At 39.3% G+C, this 20387-nt stretch overlaps 2 protein-coding genes across 5 annotated transcripts; one reads left to right on the forward strand and one right to left on the reverse strand.

Moving 5' to 3' along the window:
* Window positions 1-2730: 2730 nt before the first annotated feature.
* Window positions 2731-5033, reverse strand: LOC133728017 (ALA-interacting subunit 3-like). 4 transcript variants are annotated; one of them, XR_009855508.1, is made up of 6 exons: window positions 4581-5033; window positions 3974-4032; window positions 3808-3882; window positions 3609-3722; window positions 3158-3201; window positions 2731-3054 (listed from the first exon to the last, which is right to left on the reverse strand). XR_009855508.1 is itself a non-coding variant. In XM_062155439.1 (6 exons), the coding sequence occupies exons 1-5, from the start codon at window positions 5008-5010 to the stop codon at window positions 3639-3641; spliced, it is 477 nt and encodes a 158-aa protein (XP_062011423.1). In that variant the 5' UTR covers window positions 5011-5033; the 3' UTR covers window positions 3121-3201; window positions 3609-3638. The 4 variants fall into 4 exon arrangements, 2 of the variants coding, with proteins under 2 accessions (XP_062011423.1, XP_062011422.1); XR_009855509.1 differs by having other exon boundaries at window positions 2731-3057; XM_062155439.1 differs by lacking the exon at window positions 2731-3054 and having other exon boundaries at window positions 3121-3201; window positions 4581-4686; window positions 4858-5033.
* A 12777-nt stretch (window positions 5034-17810) lies between these two features.
* LOC133730387 (uncharacterized) lies at window positions 17811-19937 on the forward strand. Its single transcript, XM_062157987.1, has one exon. It carries the CDS (start codon window positions 17811-17813, stop codon window positions 19935-19937), a length of 2127 nt encoding a protein of 708 aa, XP_062013971.1.
* The last annotated feature ends 450 nt before the right edge of the window (window positions 19938-20387 follow it).

Below are 20387 nucleotides of genomic sequence, written 5' to 3' on the forward strand. Positions count from 1 at the left end.
TATTTTTGTAAATATTGTGCAATTATATTAATATTATTTCTTTGATGCTTAAATGACAGGAGCACCCTCAATCCCCGGACAGAACGATCCCTATTTGCTATATACTAACAATTGACAACAGGGTTAATTTTGAGAACTCATTTTGAGCTCATCAATTTTTGGCGCCGTTATCGGGGATTGAAAAGTCTTTTTGCATTTGTTGCGTCAATATTGTGAATATATATGTGAAATCGTAAAAAAATTAATTTGTTTTGTGTTTTTCGTTTATGATGATATTTGGTAGAAATAAGAGTTTTATTATAAGTTTGAAATTAATTTTGGAAATAGGTGAAGTCTCTTTTGTTAATATTGGCCTAAACCCTTTAAAGGCACCTAGTTCAGGTCCCTTAAGGTTGAGGGTGGGCTTTATTAACACTTGTTGAACTGTCTTCACGCTTATGAATTTTCTTATCTAAGTAAGTATAGCCTATGTGAAGTGGTGTCTAGAAAGGGGACAACGTCCATAACGGGTTTTGAATTCAGAAGTGCATACAATTGGGCATAAACCACTATGTGGGAGTAGCCCAAGCCAAAATGAATTCTACCTCTTGTGTTCGTCCTCCCCCACCTGGCCATTTCAGTAAGGTTGCCCAAAGGATTTGAAGGGAAGTTTGTGTCTAGGCGACTATACTTGGGCCGCACGTTCCAACCTTGATTTTGGATTTATAATCGAATTTTTGTTTTTATTAAACATTGGAAGAAGCGAAAAATACATTTGTAAAATTGTAAAGTTATACCCTACAAAATACTTGTAAATTTCGTGTGACATGTATAGTTAAACCTTATACTTGTGTTTTTCTTTAATTCTATTTTACTAACTTATTCTTTGAATTCCAGGAAAATCAAATGGCTGAAGAAACTCAGTCTATTAAAGACCTTGTGTCCTCCAATGTACCTGGTGGGCTCCCTAATGCAATCATATATCCTGCTGCTGAAAATGGGAAGTCTGCTCATTTTGAAATGAAATCTGGATTACTACAAGCACTGCCCATTTTCCATGGCCTTAACGTTGAAGATCCTAACAAGCACTTGAAGGAGGTTCTCTTTGTTTGCTCAAGTATGACGCCCCAGGAGGTTGATGAAGAAATTTTCAAGTGAAAGACATTTCCATTTTCTCTAGAAGAGCGTGCTAAGGATTGGTTATATGAGCTGCCTAAAGGACATATTACATCTTGGACAAGATTAAGGAAAGCATTTTTGGAAAAGTATTTTCCCACTTCCCGTGTGATCATGCTTAGGAAGAAAATCACAGGAATTACTCAAGATGTGCATGAGACTTATCCAGTTTATTATGAGAGGTTCAAGGCCTTGTTTTCACAATGTCCACAACATAACTTCAAGAACAGCAATCTCCTCCAATTCTTCTATGAAGGACTCACCCAGTTGGATAGACAAATGCTAGATGCTTCTAGTGGTGGGGCTTTTGTAGACAAAACACCATCAGAGGGAATGAAATTGATCGCCAACCGTGCTATTAATGCTCAACAATATGAAGGCCTTGGTAATTCAACGCAGAGGGTAAGTGAGGTAAGTACTTATGATCTTTTGGATGAAAAGCTTAACAAACTTACTTCAATTGTGAGCCAGGTACTTAGCATTCATGGAAAAGCAATCTCCAAAGACTGGGACGATTGCAACAGTGTTAATGGTTATGTTCAACAAGGTTTTCAAACACCTCAAGTTTCTTCAAATTTTGATTCGATTTCTAACCTTAATTATGATAAGATTTTTGAAGCTTTAACAAGTTCTACTCAAGCACTTGTGGAAAGTCAACAAGGTCATAGTAAGGACATCTTAGAATTGAAGGAACAAATGAGTCAAGTTTTGAGCTTCATGGGTATAATGTCAGACCCAAAACCCCAATTTGCTAAGGCTGTCACAACAAGAAGTGGACGTACACTTGTTGATCCACCAAAGAAAGGTAAGAAGGCCCAAGCCGTGATTGGAGAAGAAGAGGATAATGTTGAGTCCTCCAATAGGGTACTTGAGAAGGACCCTGCTACATCTCAGGTTGAGACACAAGTAACTCCAATGTCTGAACCATTGAAAGGTAACGATCTTAACTTGCAAAGTTCAGTTTTTGCTAATCCATCTCCTCCTATTCCATTTCCAACCAGATTTGCAAAATCAAAGAAGGAGGAGGAGGAAAAAGCAATTTTGGAGATTTTTAAGAAGGTACAAGTCAACATACCTCTAATTGAGTGCCTTATTCAAATCCCTAAGTACGCTAAGTACTTGAAGGAGCTCTACACCACAAGGAGACGTACACGTGAGAAAAAGGTAGTAAAAATGTCTGAAAACATCTCAGCTGTCATTCAGAGAAAGCTTCCACCAAAGCTAAAAGATCAAGGAAGTTTTTCTATCCCTTGCACTATTGGTAACACTAAATTCGAAAATATGATGCTAGATCTAGGAGCTTCTATAAATGTTATGCCTTATAGTATTTATGAAACTCTCGACCTAGGTGAGCTTAAATCTGATAATGTGATTATCCAATTAGCTGACAGATCTAATGCTTATCCGAAAGGGTATCACTACAACAAAACTGGGCAATACACACCATTCCAAATAGTGTGTATTGATACAATAGACTCCAATCATTGGTGTGAAAACCCAATAGCCACCACTTTAGACACTATTATGGGGTTGGTTTCCTTTGCTGTCGTGACATATACCCAAAGAGACACTATCAGAATTTTGGTGCCTTAGAATTGTGGGTCCTACCATGCCAATGGTGCCTCAAATTGATTTTAAAAACTTATTCTATTTCACACCATTGTTGACAATGGTGACTTCAGAAATTTCAAATTAAAAAAAAAATAATAATTCAAATATGAAATCATTTCATGTGGATCCAAAGCACTCCCTTCTGATCAACAATACTCCTAGTTGAATACAAAATATTCTGCATACATAAAACTATCTAGAAGTTGATGCATGTACGTTAAACTACTTGGAAGTTGAAATGTTCCTATACTAGCAGCGACACTATCCATCTTCTCCTTCAATCACGAGCTACTACATCAGACAATGTTAACATGAAGTGATAATAACTTTTGAAATACAAAAACATAAGCTTGGTGCATATCCAATTTGACAAAGAAGAAAAAATACATACCCTGCTATTCATGTCATTGGTAGATCAATGTTGACCATGGATTCCTGAAAGTAACAGAGCCATATTGACAATCAACAAATCAGAAACAAAATTGTAGTTTGGAGGCCAAGAATGATATAACGGAATTGGATATATCAATTAGCAGGCTATTTTCTAGGATTGGTGCTCCTTGTTTTCTGATTAATCAAGCACAATCACGACCTTCATCAACACCACCATAGTTACTTTTTGCCACACTGCATCTACTAAAGTTTGGCTTCCATCACAGTTTAAAGTTTCCAAAAGAATTTGGAAACAATAAGAATGAGATGAGACATAATGATGTAAGTATTAGCTCAAATGGAATATTGCTGCCTCCCAATCAAAATATTTGAAGGAGGATAACAACAAGCAAGCCTCCAATTGGATGGAGAAATTACAGTCCTTTGATATTAATGAAAGAAGGTCTTACCATCAGAGTTCTGTTGCATGTTTTATTTCCTCAGGTCTGGATGTATATCACCTTAACACTTCTAGAGGATGCTGGTATGCAATCAGCTTCATATCGATCAACAATTTCAACAACCTGATAAAAGATGTTCCTGATTAAGGACATGTAGAGCTAGAAAAGAATACAGTTATGCATCAAATTGGGTTTCACTTGAACATACATCTCGGGAAGCAAATAGGGTAGCAACTCCGATGTTTATAAAAACGATTGCAACGAGCATGAATGCTGAGATTACCTACAAGCACAAGCATATAAAGAGTGCAGTTGGAATTCTAACAGGTATATGGATACCAGGCAGACATATGATTTTTTGGTAGAAAGCCTACCCAATTTGGCGTGAGAATTGGCTTGCATGCTGGAAGTTCCTGTTGAGTAAATCTTGAATCTGAAAGGATTAAATTTTCAAGATACCTCTCAGTTTATGATTAATCATAAGGTTACTAAGAACCTAACTATTTACCAAGGCACTAAACTGGGGCTCTTTGCAATTGGTAATTATGTTGCATCAACTAGTCTTTCACATAGGTAAACTGGAATCACATAAAAGATTTCCAAAATCAGTTACCACATCTTCCAAGAACTGATTACAGTAATAGTGCATTATCTATGTTGGGCTGCCAGATGTTATATGCTTCAAACTTAAATGTTTAGCATTCTAAAACCACCACATCTTTTTTCTTGAATCTGTACAAGTTGAGTCTTCTTAAATAACATGAAACTATCTCAAAAACTCACTTTCACAAATTCGACTACCAAAATCAGACATAATCAACTTCAAGGAAACTCCTAAACCTAACAAATACGAACATCTAGCTAATCGAAAACCGAAACACGAAGGCAGAAACAAACAAAATCTCCATCTAGGTATTTCCTATATGAACTGAAAACCCCAAAAGAAGCAAAAATCTAAATTCTTGGAGAAGAAAAATTTACATTTAGGCCGCTTGGACCTCCTGGGAGCAGCTGAATCGGCAGATCTAGCGCCTCCTGAGCTCGACGGCGCAGTATTGGAACTCATCAGATACAAACCGTAGCTTTTCTGCAGGAAAGACTCAACCTTTTCCGATATTAAAGAAACCCAGAAGATCAATTTGATGGGTTAAAAACCACATGCTCACAACACCATGTAAGTGTAAGTGTCAGATGAGGAAGTTGTTGTAAGATTCAACGAAAAAAGCCAGCTTTTTACCCAATTGAAAGAAAATAATACCGTTTTGGGGCGGAGGATGATGCCAAATGATGAGCAGAGATGAGGCCGATGATCTCGGATCGAGACTTGAGATGGGAGACCCATTGAAGGAAATTGGGAGAGACATAGGTCCACAGATCTTATTATTCTCAACAGAAATAGGTCTACAAGCATGAACAGAAATAGGGTTTGGGAAAGAACATTAAGAACATTTTTTTTTTTTGAGAAAGAAGTTGCATATTATATTAAGCAACTTAAGAGAGAAAGAGGAGTTCGATCAATAGTTTGGGATATAAACAAATAAAAGGACCACTTTTCAGAAATAAAAAATAATTTATAAAAGAACCAAACCCCCCATTATATGATTTATATCCAGCCTAAAATGCATCGGCACCAATATGGGTAAACATGAGGTTACCATCTATTAATAACAAATGCTTACACACTATTATAAGTAATAGTGAGACCATGCAAGTACACACCCAGTCCAAATATCTCCCACAGACACCATTACCCGATTAGTGCCCAGAAAATGGTGGCCTTAGCCCACTTTTGTGGTAGTGTATGTTGAGGATGTCCTTGTGCAGGTAAATAGCTTGATCTTTCCTGCAGACTTTTATGTCTTGGAAATGGGGGAGTCTCCTCAGAACTCGACACTATTTTTGCTTGGAAGACCCTTCATGAGAACAGTTAGGACCAAGATTGATGTGTTTAATGGCTCCTTGACTATGGAATTTGATGGTGAAGTTATTAGCTTCAACGTTTTTGAAGCTATGAGGTATCCCTTCTCTAATGATTACTCTGTTAGTACTACTGATCTTCTGGACTCTCTTGCACAGAAAATATTTGAAGTAATGAATGAGGATACTCTGCTCACCACCATGGAAAAAGGAATTGGTTACTCTAGCAAAGGTAAGGAAATCCCATTAAAGGAAGCCATGGAGGATGTTTTGGATGACAAAGTTCTTGAGAGTGTGGCTTTTCTTGAGTTAACGCCACCCATTGTAGGTAAAGTTCCTAAACCTTTGTCAATTCAGTTATCTACTAACAAATCTGTCCCTTCAGTGATTCAGGCACCTACACTTGAACTTAAACCGCTTCCAGATCACTTGAAGTATGCCTTTTTGGGAGATAACGACACCTTGCCAGTAATTGTGTCTTCAAAGCTCACGGTTGAGCAAGAGGGTAAGTTGGTGGATATATTGAGGAAACACAAGACTGCTATTGGATGGACTCTGGCAGATATCAAGGGAATTAGCCCTACACGTTGTGTCCACAGAATACTTCTTGAGGAGGGGGCAAAACCCACAGTAGAGGCCCAAAGGCGCCTCAACCCTCAAATGATGGAAGTAGTCAAGAAGGAGGTGATAAAGCTCTTGGATTGTGGAGTCATCTACCCCATTTCGGATAGTAGGTGGGTTTCACCTATGCAAGTAGTGCCAAAGAAGAGTGGAATCACGGTTGTGAAGAATGAGGAGAACGAGCTTGTGCCACAAAGGACCGTGACTGGACACAGAGTTTGTATTGACTACAGAAAGCTCAACGCCACCACAAGGAAAGACCACTTCCCATTGCCCTTCATTGATCAAATGCTTGAGAGGTTAGCTGATCATTATTTCTATTGTTTTCTTGATGGATATTCTGGATATAACCAAATTTGGATAGCTCAAGAGGATCAAGAGAAAACTACTTTCACTTGCCTTTTTGGCACTTTTGCATATCGTAGAATGTCATTTGGACTTTGTAACGCCCCAGGTACGTTCCAAAGATGCATGCTTTCCATATTTTCTGACTTCGTTGAAAAGATTATTGAAGTGTTTATGGATGATTTTTCAGTTTTTGGAAGAGATTTCGATAATTGCCTTAATAATCTTGAATTGATTTTGGAAAGATGCATTGAAACTAACCTTGTTTTGAATTGGGAAAAATGTCATTTTATGGTAACTCAAGGTATAGTTTTAGGGCATATTGTATCTGCTAGGGGAATTGAAGTAGATAAAGCTAAAGTAGATTCTGTTAGATACTTACCCCCTCCCACTTCTGTGAGAGAGGTTCGTTCTTTTCTTGGACATGCAGGATTCTACAGGCGCTTTATTAAGGATTTCTCTCAAATCTCATGACCCCTATGCCAGTTGTTGCAAAAGGAGGTGGCGTTTGTCTTTGATGAGGAGTGCAAGCAAGCTTTCGAAAAACTCAAGGAGTTGTTAACTACTGCTCCTATCATGCAACCGCCAGATTGGTCCCTTCCATTTGAGCTTATGTGTGACGCCTCTGACTATGCAGTGGGAGCTGTCCTTGGTCAAAGAAAGGACAAAAGACCGCACGCTATATACTGTGCTTCTAGAACTTTGAATGATGCTCAATTGAATTATTCCACTACAGAAAAAGAACTTTTAGCTGTTGTGTTCGCTTTAGAAAAATTTAGATCTTATTTACTTGGAACTAAAGTGACTGTTTTCTCTGATCATGCAGCTTTGAAATATCTACTTTCGAAAAAGGAGGCAAAGCCAAGGCTGATACGTTGGATCCTTCTTCTACAAGAGTTTAATGTGGAAATCAAAGACAAGAAGGGAAGCGAAAATGTGGTGGCAGATCACTTGAGCCGCATCATTCATGATGAAGACGCACTACCTTTGGTGGAAACATTTCCGGATGAACAACTCTTCGGAATAGAGGTAAGTAGCCCTTGGTACACAGATTTTGTTAATTTCTTGATTACCAAGAAAATCCCTAGTAATTTGTCAAGTCACATGCAAGCTAAACTTAGAAAAACTGCTAGGCAATTTGTGTGGGATGATCCTTACTTGTGGAAAATTGGTAATGATGGCATAGTTAGACGATGTGTTGATAAATCTGAATTTAATGATATCCTGTCTTTTTGCCATGCTAAAAATTGTGGGGGTCATTTTGGTTCTCAGAAAACTGCATTAAAGGTATTAGAATCCGGTTTCTATTGGCCTTCGTTGTTTAAAGATGCACATGCTTATTGTATGACTTGTGATACGTGTTAGAGAACTGGAAACTTAGGACCTTCAAATCAAATGCCCTTAACCAATATACTCATTGTCGAAATTTTTGATGTGTGGGGAATTGATTTCATGGGACCTTTTCCTTCCTCTTATGGTTTTCTATATATCTTGCTTGCTGTTGATTATGTGTCGAAATGGGTGGAAGCAAAAGCCACCGAGACTAATGATTCTCAAGTTGTTTCAGAATTTATAAAGACTAACATCTTTGCAAGGTTTGGAATGCCAAGAGCAATTAATAGTGATGGAGGGACACACTTTTGCAACAAGACCATAGCTGCTTTGTTCAAGAAGTACAACGTTACACATAGGGTTTCAACGCCCTATCATCCCCAGACAAGTGGACAAGCAGAAGTTTCTACCAAGATTTAATTTCAATCAAACTCCATGTAATTCAAAGGACTAAATACTATTTAGTCCTTGAGCTTTTGACCATAAAACACTTCAGTCCCTGACCTTCTAATTTCACACGTTTAGTCCCTGTACTTCAAAATTTCAGACCAATAGGTCCTTGCCGTCTAAAAGTCGTGGAGAAATGTCTATTATGCCCTCAGTTCTTTTTTTTAATTAATTAATTATTTTATTTTTTTTTGGAAAAAGATTTTTTTTTTTTTCCCTTTCTTTCTTTCTATTTATTTTTTTCTGTTTTTTTTCCCTTTCTTTCTTTCTGTTTGAAAAAAAAAAGAATAAATAAAATAAAGAAAAAAGAATAAATAAATAAAAGAGAAAGGAATAAATTTATTTAAAAAAAAAAGACCTGAGGGCATAATAGACATTTCGCCGTGACTTTTAGACGGCAAGGACTTATTGGTCTGAAATTTTGAAGTACAGGGACTAAACGTGTGAAATTAGAAGGGCAGGGACTGAAGTGTTTTATGGTCAAAAGATCAAGGACTAAACAGTATTTAGTCGTAATTCAAAACACTGCTACTTTAGTGCAGTTAGCAAGGATCAAACACTTGATCACTCAAATGCAAGCTCCAACCTTACCCGCCAAGCCACAAGCTTGCTTGTGATATTTTATGTTGGGGTTTATATTTATATACAAAGTGAAAACATTTAAAAAGAAAAAGGTTGGAGCTCTCGTTCTCCAGGTCTTCATCCAGAAAAATATCACTTAATTATCCAGGTAAAAAAAAACAGGGAATATCACTATGTACTTGATAACAGGATTGTTGGGGTAACTAATATCAACAGTTTCTTCCTTAGAAGCTGGGCTCAAAGACGTACTCAAATCACTTGGATAATCTAAGTTAGCTGGATGGAAAAGTGTATTGGTGAATTCTCGAGTTACTTTGCACCCGTTTGCAGGACTTGGATTGGAGGTAATTGAAGTTGAGGTCAGGCCCGGCCTTTCCCAAGGGCAGCTTAGCGACAGCCCAAGACCCTAGAGAAAGGGGGCACTAGTAAGGGATGTCTTTATTATTTTTTTTTTTTATTATTTTAAGGGTTGAGGTACTAGATAAATCTTGATATGACATTTGACTCGCTGCCTTTTCTTTGACTTTTGTTCTTTCTTTATCTGGGAGACGGTCCAAAATAAACAGGTATGGAAGCTATAATTGTAAGCCACGATCTCGCTTATCAGACGAACTTTTCGGTCACAAATCGACATCTCTACCGTTCAGTTTTTAGGTTCCTATGTATAGATCAATTTTGTAAATTTTCAGCCAAATTGATGATAAATTCGGTAATCATAATTGTGATTTACTAATTATGAACACGAACGATTCAGGTTGGCGATATTCGGTTTGTCCATTGATTTTATCAAGTTCGATACCTTAACATTTATCAAATTGGCTGAAAATTTGCATAAGTGCTCTAGCAAATTTTTAGGTCCCTATGTGTAGATCAAATTTGCAAATTTGAAGTCAAATTGATTATCGTTAAGGCATGCAAAACTGTGATTTACAATTATAAACGTGAACGGTTCAGGTTGGACAGATTTGATTCGTCCATTGATTTGTTCTAGTTTAGTACCTTAACGATCATCAATTGGGCTAAAAATTTGCATAAGTGATCTATTCATGGAGTTTTAAGAATTGAACGATCGAGAAGCCGATATGTGATCGAAAAGTGAGTCTCACATAAGATCTCTTCAATTGGCCAAAAAAATCTCTTAGTAGAATGGCCATATATATATAAATAGCAGTAAATGTTACATATGGTAAAAGATATTATTTTATTCACGTAGACGCACCTTAATTGATACAACATATGGACACTAGAGTGATATATACTATTCCAATTTTGTGTCAATCTTGGAAATTACTGATGCATGATAGCACTCCCTGCTCATGTTAATCTCCCAATAATCAGTCTATTCACACATGCAGCTTTTGAATATCTTTCATTTTGTTAATGTTAGGCTAAGGTCAATTGTAGGCTAGTGACCTTTGAGGTTACTCCTCTGTTTTTCTCAATTCAAAAAGAGCAGCCAACCTGATATTTGTTAGGTTTGATGTTTAACAATTCAATTCAAAAGAGCTAAAATTTAGATTGATTTGCATTATTTATTTTATCTTAAGTAATAGTCGATAATTTGTAAAAATAAAAGAAAATTAATTAAAACTTGACCTATTTCTTAATTTATCTTTTGATCAGCCAAAAGAGATTTAAGGTTCATTAATTAGGAATGACAGAGTAAATAAAACTTTATTACTCCTAGAGGGCAAGGAACTAGGGTCTGCTAGGGTTTGGTTTTCTTAGGGTTTTTGGTGGTTGCGCCGTCTTCTTTAGGCTCTGATTCTTGGTTTTTGCGGAGTAGGCTGGTCTGGTGTAGATTGAGACGGTGTAGAATCTATTTATCTGATTGGTTTTGGCGGTTGTGGGTTCAAATGGACGAGATGGAGCGTTGTTTTGCTGGTGCTTTGGTTCTGTCAGAGAGGGAAGCTAAGGGCTTAAAGATTGGTGGCGCTGCTGCACAATCTGCCATTAGGTACAAATTTGTGTTGGTCTGCAAGGTGGTAACCCCACGCATGTTCCGGCACCATGATTTTATTGACCTGTTTACCAAGCTATGGGGAGGTGGTCATGGGGTTTTCATAAGTGATGTGGAGGATGATCGTTTCCTAGCCCGGTTTTTATGTGAAGATGATCTCATGATTGTCCTTCATCGTGAGCTAGCCATGGGACTTTGATAAATCGCTGGTAGTGATGGGTCGATTATCTGACACAAGTGCGATTACTATGGTGAACCTCTCTACGATTGTTTTTTGGGTGCAAATACACGGTGTTCCCCTACGGTATCGCACTCGGGAGGTTGCCAAGGATGTTGGAGGTATGGTGGGAACTGTTCTGGATGTAAAAACTGAAGAGGATGGGAACTGTATCGGGCGTTTTCTTTGAGTTAGGGTTAGGATGGATATTGGTATTGCCCTGTTCCGAAGGACCTTTGTTGATTTCCTTAATGAAGGGGAGAAACTGGTGACGTTTAGGTATGAAAGATTGCTAGAGTTCTGCAAAGAATGTGGGCTGACATCCTACTCGGGTGTGTGATGATAAGCTAAAGATTGTTGGTAAAGCGGATGTTGATCGTCCCTTTCCTTCCTCTTTGAAAGCAGAATGGGACTTGCAAGGAAAACGGATGGGAACCCGAGTGGGAAGATACGGTGGGGGAGAAGCTAGTGATGGGGATAGTGGCTCTGATTCGTGGGTTCATACACAACATAGGGCAGAGGTTGGAAGGAGTGAGAGAGATTTTTTGATTGAGAATCCCCCTTTTTGTTTGGAAGGTCCTTTACAGGATACTGCCTCTTCACCTGTGAAAACCAATAGGTGTAGGGAGTTGATGAACATTAATGATGGTGCAAAACATGTGGGATGTCAGAAGGAGTTGGGCCGTTATGGGAAAGCTCAAGGGGAGAAGGGTGTAACTGGGACGACGACGGAAAGGGTAACTAATGTTCTTGGTGGAGAGGTGGTCCCTGTAGTTGGAAAGGTGAGAGGAGAGCTGGGGTGGAGATGTTCGAGGGAGCAGGCCTCCGCTGATGCATTGAGAAGATTGGAGACATTATTTCAAAATTCCTTTGAGGAGACCAGGACTGATTTTGAACCTTTTGAAGATTGAGAATATTGCTGGGGTGAATTTGGGGCCTAGTCCCATGGATGGGTTACGGCCGAGTCCTTGTTTGTTCGAGTTCAAGATGGGAAGTGAGCAGAGTATTTTTAAATCACCCATTAAGGAGCACCCTAGGAAGAACTTGAAGGTGGCAGCGAGGAGGAAATTGAAATTGGTTATGGAGGAGGATAAGACTGCATTAGTTGAGGAGAATGGGAAGAGAAAGAAAGAGGAGGATTTTTTCTCCACAGATAATGTTACGACAAAGAAGTTGTTACTTGTTGAGAGTACTTCTGAAGTGGTGGGAGCAGCGGGGCTGCCCCACCACGAACAATGAGGCTGTTATGTTGGAACGTCCGGGGAATGGGAAGGGCCCGGACGTTCCGTGATTTGAAGGACTTCCTGTCTGTCCATAAGTCGGATTTAATTTTTCTCATTGAGACGAAGATGACTGAGGCTCAAATAGGGAAGTTGAAAACTCGTTTGAGGATGGATGGGGTCCTCTGCGAAGGAAGGAATGAAGATAATGGGGGTGCCCATGGAGGGTTGTGCTTATTTTGGAATAATAAAGTGTCTGTTAATTATATCTCGTCTAGTTTTTATTTTATTAATGAAATGGTGACTTGGGAGGATAAGAAGAAATGTCGTTTTACTGGGTTTTATGGGCATCCAAAGACTTCTCAGAGACACTTGTCTTGGGATTTATTGCGATCTCTGAGAGGGGATTGCTCGGAACCTTGGTTGTGTTGTGGGGATTTTAATGCGAAGACAGGGGCTGTGATGAGGTCTCAACGTCAGATTGATGGCTTTTTTCACGTGGTGGAGGACTGTGGGCTCTATGAGTTTGCTTTTACCGGATTTCAGTACACTTGGGATAATAGAAGGGAGGGGGGTGCAAATGTAAAAGAGCGGTTAGATCGTGGATTTGGTAACCTAGCTCTAATTCAACAATGGGGTGGTATTTCTTGTCACCACCTGGTATCAATGTCTTCTGACCATTGTCCTTTGCTTTTTGAAAACGATCCGCTGATATCTAGTGGAGGACATTGGAGAAGGAAGAGAAGATTTTTGTTTGAAGATATGTGGTTAACTCATGAAGTATGTAGGGGTGTGGTAGAGCGGCAATGGTTGTCTGGAGCAAATTCTGTTCTAGGAAGATTAGAACAGGTTGCGGGTGGATTAAAGAGATGGAATCAGGAGACTTTTGGTTTTGTTAAAAATAAGGTGGTCTCTTTGCATGAGGAGCTTGATGCCTTACAATGTCAACCTCCTACTACTGATATGATATGTAAAAGAAAAGAAGTCGAAAGTTTGCTTGATGGGGTTTTGGAGAAGGAAGAATTGATGTGGAAGCAACGAGCTTGAGCTTCTTGGTTCAAGTGTGGGGATAGAAACACTCAGTTTTTTCATCAAACGGCGAAGCAAAGAGGGAGAACAAATCGAATTAGTGGTATCTTGGGAGAAGACAATCGTTGGAGGACTGATGTGCATAAAATTGCACGTGTTTTTGTCTCTTACTTTCGTAATCTTTTCACTTCTGGAGAGGGTTCTATGGATGAGACGATTTTTAGTGCTGTTACTAGTAGAGTGGATGCACAGTAAAAGGAGAGTCTTGATCGAGTTTATAGTAGGGAGGAGATTGAGCTGGCTTTGAAGGGCATGAATCCAACAAAATCTCCGGGGCCAGACGGTATGCCAGCAAGATTTTTTCAACGGTTCTGGAATATTGTTGGTAATGATGTGGTGGGTGTGTGTCTGAGTTTTCTTAATGGAGATGGTTCTGTTGCTGAATTCAATCATTCACTTATTGCTTTAGTTCCAAAGGTACAGAGTCCAAAGAAAGTTACGGAGTATCGACCGATTAGCTTGTGTAATGTGGTGTATAAGCTAATTTCGAAGGTTCTTGCTAATAGATTAAAGTCTGTCTTACCGAAAGTAATTGCTGAGAATCAAAGTGCTTATGTCTCAACGGCTCATACATGATAATGTTATTGCAGCTTTTGAAATTATTCATTGTTTGAAAAGAAGGGGGAAAGATAGTCGTCAAAAGATTGCTCTTAAGTTAGATATGGCAAAGGCCTATGATCGGGTTGAATGGGGTTTTCTGTAGCATATGATGGAGGTTATGGGGTTTCCTAACAGATTTATCTTCCTTATTATGGAATGTGTGAAATCAGTGACTTATTCAATTCTGTTGCAAGGAGCTCCTTTTGGTAAAATAAAGCCTTCGTTTGGGCTGAGACAAGGGGATCCTACCTCCTCGTATCTTTTTCTGTTTGTTGCGGAAGGGTTCTCAGCTTTGATCAGAAAAGCCGAACTGGAGCAGCAAATTCACGGTGTTGCTATAGCTAGAGGTGCACCTTCGGTCTCTCATTTGTTTTATGCAGATGACAGTCTCTTATTTTGTGATGCTATAGTAACAGATTGTTTGGCTTTAAAGAATATCTTCTCTCTCCATGAAGCAGCCTTGGGGCAAAAGATTAACATATATAAGTCAGCGATCTGCTTCAGCCCTAAAACTCTAACGTCTATAAAGGAAGACTGCAGTGCTATTTTGGACATGCCTGTTGTGCCTTGTCATGAACGTTATCTTGGTCTACCAACTGTCACGGGTTAGGACAAGAAAATGCTATTTCAATCCTTACCTGATAGAGTTTGGAACCGTGTACATGGATGGGAAGGGAAGCTGCTTTCTAAGGCAGGGAAAGAGGTGCTTATTAAAGTCGTGGCACAAGCAATTCCCAATTATACTATGAGTGTTTTTCAATTGCCGGCGGGGACTTGTGATGATATTAATAAATGCTTGGCAAGATTTTGGTGGGGTAAGGAAGGTGGTAAGGGTATACATTGGCGAAAGTGGGATGATCTTTGTGTCAGCAAAAAGGATGGTGGACTGGGATTTAGAGAATTATCTCTATTTAATCAGGCTCTACTAGGGAAGCAGCTGTGGAGGATATAATGTATCCTGATTCTTTGGTTGCTCGTATGTTGAAAGCGAAGTACTTTCTGTGGGACGATTTTATGGAAGCTAAGCTTGGATCAAGTCCATCGTATTTATGGAGATCTTTTTTATGGGGCAGAGAGTTGCTACAGAAGGGTGTTCGATGGAGGATATGAGATGGGAAGGATGTCAGAGTGTTTATTGATCCATGGGTGCCAGGTCTGCCAAGTTTCCGCCCAATTCTGAGGCAGGGTGCTCCTCTGTTCTTACGGGTTTCAGACTCATTGCTCAATAACGGAGGCTGGAACATGGAAGCACTTAACTATTGGTTTACAGAAGATGAGTGTGAAGCAATTAGCAGTATCACAGTGGGAGCTACACGTCGTCCTGATGTATATATATGGAATTATTGTAAGAATGGTAGATACACAGTGAAAAGTGGATATTGGCTAGCATGTGAGGAGTATAGAGAGGAGGCTGCAAATATTGTTCAAGCTCCTAGAAATTTCTAGAAGCATCTATGGAAGCTCAAATTGCCTCCAAAAGTTATTCATTTTCTATGGAGGTGTTCTATGGGGTATATCCCATGCATAGAGGTCTGACACTGGAAACGGATTGCTCATTCTGCGAGTTGTTTCAGATGCCAGCAGGGAAGAGAGTCGCCTGAACACGCAATATGGGGTTGTTCGAGTTGTGTTGCGGTGTTCGAAAGGGCGGGTTTTTACTCAAAATTGTCATCTGGTCAGTTCCCTTCTTTTATTCAATTGTTTCGTCATGCTCTTTCTACTCTTGGGGAAGAGGAGTTACAGCTTTTGTGTTGCTGTGGTTAAATTGGCATGAGAGGAATAATTGTTATCATAAGGGAGTTGTTGTGCCTTCTGATATCATTTATGAGAATGGGGTGAAGTTTCTGAAGAGTTTTAAAGAAGCTATGGGTTGTCATGCTAGAGTGGAATATAGGACAGCGGAAGAGGTGGGTCTGGATAGTTTACGGAGGTGGCAGCCTCCTAGAAGTGGCCAGCTGAAGGTAAATTGTGATGGGGCAGCTTATTTTAATGATAGATGTTTTGGTGGTGGGGCGATTATAAGGGATGAGTTTGGTTCTTTAATTGTGGCTGGTGGGGAAAAGTTTCAACACCCAGTGTCCTCCTTGGTGGCTGAATTACTTGCAATTAAGGCTAGTCTGGGTTTGGTGGTAGAACGAAGACTGAGGAATGTAGTGGTGGAGTCAGATTGCTTGGAAGCTATTCATCTACTTAATTCAAAAGAGAGATGTTTGGCTCCTGAAGGAGGACTTGTTGAAGACATTCAAAGTACCATGGCTCTTCTCAATATTAATACCATCTATCATGTTCGACGTGAAGGGAATATGGCTGCTCATGCAATTGCGAATTATGTAGCCCAAAATAATGGGCGTTTAGTTTGGTTAGAGGTTGGGTCTGATTGGCTCTTGTCACTTATCATTAATTATAAGACTTTAGTCGAGTTATCAATTAGGGAGTTGAGTATTTCTTCGACTTCAAATTCTAAGGAGGTTGGAAAGTATACATTGTGTCAACCCCATGGTTGTAACGTTTCTGTTTAAGGAATAAATTCGTTTCTTCTTCTCAAAAAAAAAAAAAAAGAAGATAATGCATAATGCATAATTTCATGATTATATATATATATATATATATATATATATATATATATATATACACACAACCTTGCTCAGGTGCGGATATCCGCACCTAAGCAAAACGTACTGATTTCCCATTTTTACCCACTTTTCGATCATATTTTCACATTTTAACCGTTCAGTTTTTAGATCCTAATGTATAGATCATCTCTACAAAATTTCAGCCAATTTGATGATCGTTAAGGCATCCAATACTGCAATTTACACGAACGAACCGAATCTGTCGAACCGGAACCGTTCGTGTTTATAATGGTAAATTGCAGTTTTGGATGCCTTAACGATCATCAAATTGGCTGAAAATTTGCATAAGTGATCTATACATTAGGATCTAAAAACTGAACGGTTAAGATGTGAAAATATGATCAGAAAGTGGGGAAAAACTGGAAATCCGCACTTTTTGCTTAGGTGCGGATATCCGCAGCCAAGAAGGGCTATATATATATAGCCCTTCCACTAAGGGATTCCTATTTTTGCCCAATGTAAAGGATTCTTTGTGAGACCTATTTTTCGATCACTTATGGACATCTCGACCATTCAGTTCCTAAGAATCCATGAATGAACCAAATCTATCAAACTTGAACTTGTTCATGTTTATAATTGTAAATCACAGTTTTGAACGTCTTTAACGATTATTAATTTGGCTGAAAATTTGCAGAAGTCATCTACTCATATAGACCTAAAACCTTAACGATCGAAATGCATATATGTGATCGAAAAATTAATCTATTAACTGATCCCTTAAATGGCCTAAAAAATGAATCTCTCGCGGTCCTATAGTTGCATCAGAAAATGGTTGATTGGCCGCTATGGAGGTGGAGCTAAATTTAGTCAAAGTCTCCCTTCAAAAAAAAAATTAGTCAAAGTCTATGGTCTATTGTATTCTATAGTAGCATGTGAACAAAAGCACCAATCTATGGTCTATTGTATTCTATGACATTTACTAATTACAGGGCAAAAGTCTTTCATCTTTGTTTAATGCGGTGTGTTTCGGACATGATTACGGCAAACTAATTAACAATGACTACTAGCCAAAACCTAGTCTAGTGAAATGTAGCTAGCTAGAATAATTTGAACGTTTCATATGAAGAACATTACGATTGCCATCGACAACGTGGGTTCGAACTTCGCATATTATGATATATTGTTGACTTAAGGAGGCTTCATTGTTTATCTTGTCCAATATCCCTTGTCTTTCCCCTGAAAATTTCTTATAGACACTAGACACAGTGGGGATTTAGTGTTTGCCGGCATCCCACCTCCATTGGAAAGATGGTGCAAATTATTCCACAAAGTGTGGACAAACTATGGAACGAATGGGACGTCCGGGTAATGGTGCTAAGTAGTCTCTGCTTACAAATAGTCCTAATCCTCTTGGGAAGCCGGCGAAAGTTCAGTACTCAAAGCTGGGTGAGAATTCTCACATGGACGGCCTACTTATCGGCAGATTGGTTCGCTACTGTCGCGCTTGGAATGATCTCCACATTCCAAGGAGATGGTCTGCAGAACTCACTAACTCCAAACAGCGCTCAAGGAAGTTCCTCAAATCCAAACAGCCCGGCGATCATGGCTTTTTGGGCTCCGTTTCTTCTGGTGCACCTTGGTGGCCCGGACACCATCACTGCTTACTCGTTGGAGGACAACGAGCTGTGGCTAAGGCACCTCTTGGGTTTACTTGTTCAGGTTAGTGCCGCTTTATACATCTTTCTAAGATCATGGACATCAAGCTCCTTACCCCTCTCACTGCTAGCAATTCCAATGTTTGTTGTCGGAATCATCAAATATGGAGAGAGGACTTGGGCCCTCTGGTCTGCTAGCAGTGAGAGACTTAGGGAATCTCTGCCCCCTATTACTGCAGCTCTGACTCCCTTTAAAAATGAGAATCATGAGAGTAGTGGTCGTGTTAGACTAAACTATGCTGCTGCTATTCGTAAAGCCACACATATCCAAGAAGGTCATGCATTATTCAAGTTGTTCAGGCATTTTTACACAGATCAGATCATTGAACAAAAGGATGTTCAACTTTCCGATACTATGATTCAGGACCATTCATTTGGAGATGTCTTCAAGCTAATTGAGATTGAGATTGGTTTTATGTATGATGTGCTGTACACCAAGGCAATCGTAGTGCATTCTCTCACGGGGGTCATGTTCCGAGCCATCTCGCTAGTTTGCTACATTTCCACATTTACGGTCTTTTGTTTCATCATTGATAAGAAGATTTATTTGACCATTGATGTAGATTTGACTTACTTCTTGTGTGCTGGAGCAATTGCACTTGAGATCTATGCCATCTTTGTACAAGTTTCTACAGATTGGACATTGTACTGGTTAAGCAAGCAAGAGCGACCACTGGCGTATACTATCTACCAAGCAATCTCTTCATTTCGATCAAATCTGAGCCTTGAAAAGAGGTGGTCTGAATCCATGGGCCAATTCAATGTCATAGAGTTTTGTTTCAAATTGAAACCGCCAAAGTGTACTGGAATTCCTAGGTTCCTGGCTATCTACGAGATGTATTCTAAACATCAGCACACAGTTTTGGAGGGCGTACCAATCAAAATGAAACAACTTATCTTTGAGCACCTTCAAGATGCTAAACTAGTTGTTGATAATGCAGAGCAGAATTCCAAATTTCAAGTACGTAGTCAAGTCTTGACTTGGAGAGGTGAACATGCGGTAGAAAAGAGTGGATGTACTGACAAATATGTCAAACATTGCGCCGCGAATGAAGTACCGTTTGAAACCAGCATTGCTTTGTGGCATGTAGCAACAGATATATGCTTCTATAATGATGTTGACAAAAATCAAAAGGCCTCTGATCCTAATTCCAAATCCAAGGTGAGCAAGTTGCTGTCAGATTATATGATGTATATTCTTGCCATCTGCCCTTTCATGTTGCCCCAAGGGATTGGACAGATTTTGTTTCGACAAATATGCGAGTCTGCCACAACATTTTTTGATGAGAGAAGGGAAACCATAAGTAAGACAGAGCGATTGGTTGGAAAAAGTGCCAGTCAGGTGTTGTACGAGATGAAGTCAGAGTTGAATCCAAGGCTAGATGAGTTTGAGTCCGGAGATGGAGGAAAACTAAACAATGTAGTGTTGCTTGAAGGGTGTGTGCTTGCACATAAGTTGCAGGCCCTGGAAACGGAGGAGAGCTGGACTAGTGAAGATAAATGGGGAATGATAAGTCGAGTGTGGATAGAAATGTTGTGTTATGCAGCAAGCCAATGTGGATGGACGGAGCACGGTCAACAACTTAGGCGTGGCGGAGAGCTTCTTACTCATGTCTCCCTTCTCATGGCAAATCTTGGTATCGGTGAACAGAGTAAGATATTGAGTGAGCAGGACATGGACCGGTTACAGGATTTAAAAAACTTGTGTGAAAAGTTTTAGAAAAATGATGTAATCGAATGCTCCCTTGCTCTATCCACTCTCTTGCAGCCATTAGTTTTCATAGTTTTGTATGTTATTCCGAATTTGTCCTATTAAGGGTATGCCATATGTGTGTCTTTTCATTGCTCTCTTTTATATCGCTGAGAATATATCTATGTTGTCTCTTGTATTAGTTGCTGAGGAAATATGGTTGAGAAGGACATTATCTATTTGCTCTTTTCATTAGTTGCTGCCAAGCTCTCTTTCTGCCATGAATGTAAAATTGCATTGCAGAATCGTCTCTCTCTCTCTCGCCCTCGAGTTTTCATCATCATTCTTTATGTGCAAGAAACAAGTTGTACATGTTACTGCATGGCTTTCGTAAAATGGATCTTACATAATGTATATATATTTACTCTGCCTGAAACAAATTAATAACTCTTTCGAGTTTCTTCAACATTCAGCAAAAAT

This window comes from Rosa rugosa, chromosome 2 (genome assembly GCF_958449725.1).
Source record: "Rosa rugosa chromosome 2, drRosRugo1.1, whole genome shotgun sequence".
Lineage (NCBI taxonomy): Eukaryota > Viridiplantae > Streptophyta > Magnoliopsida > Rosales > Rosaceae > Rosa > Rosa rugosa.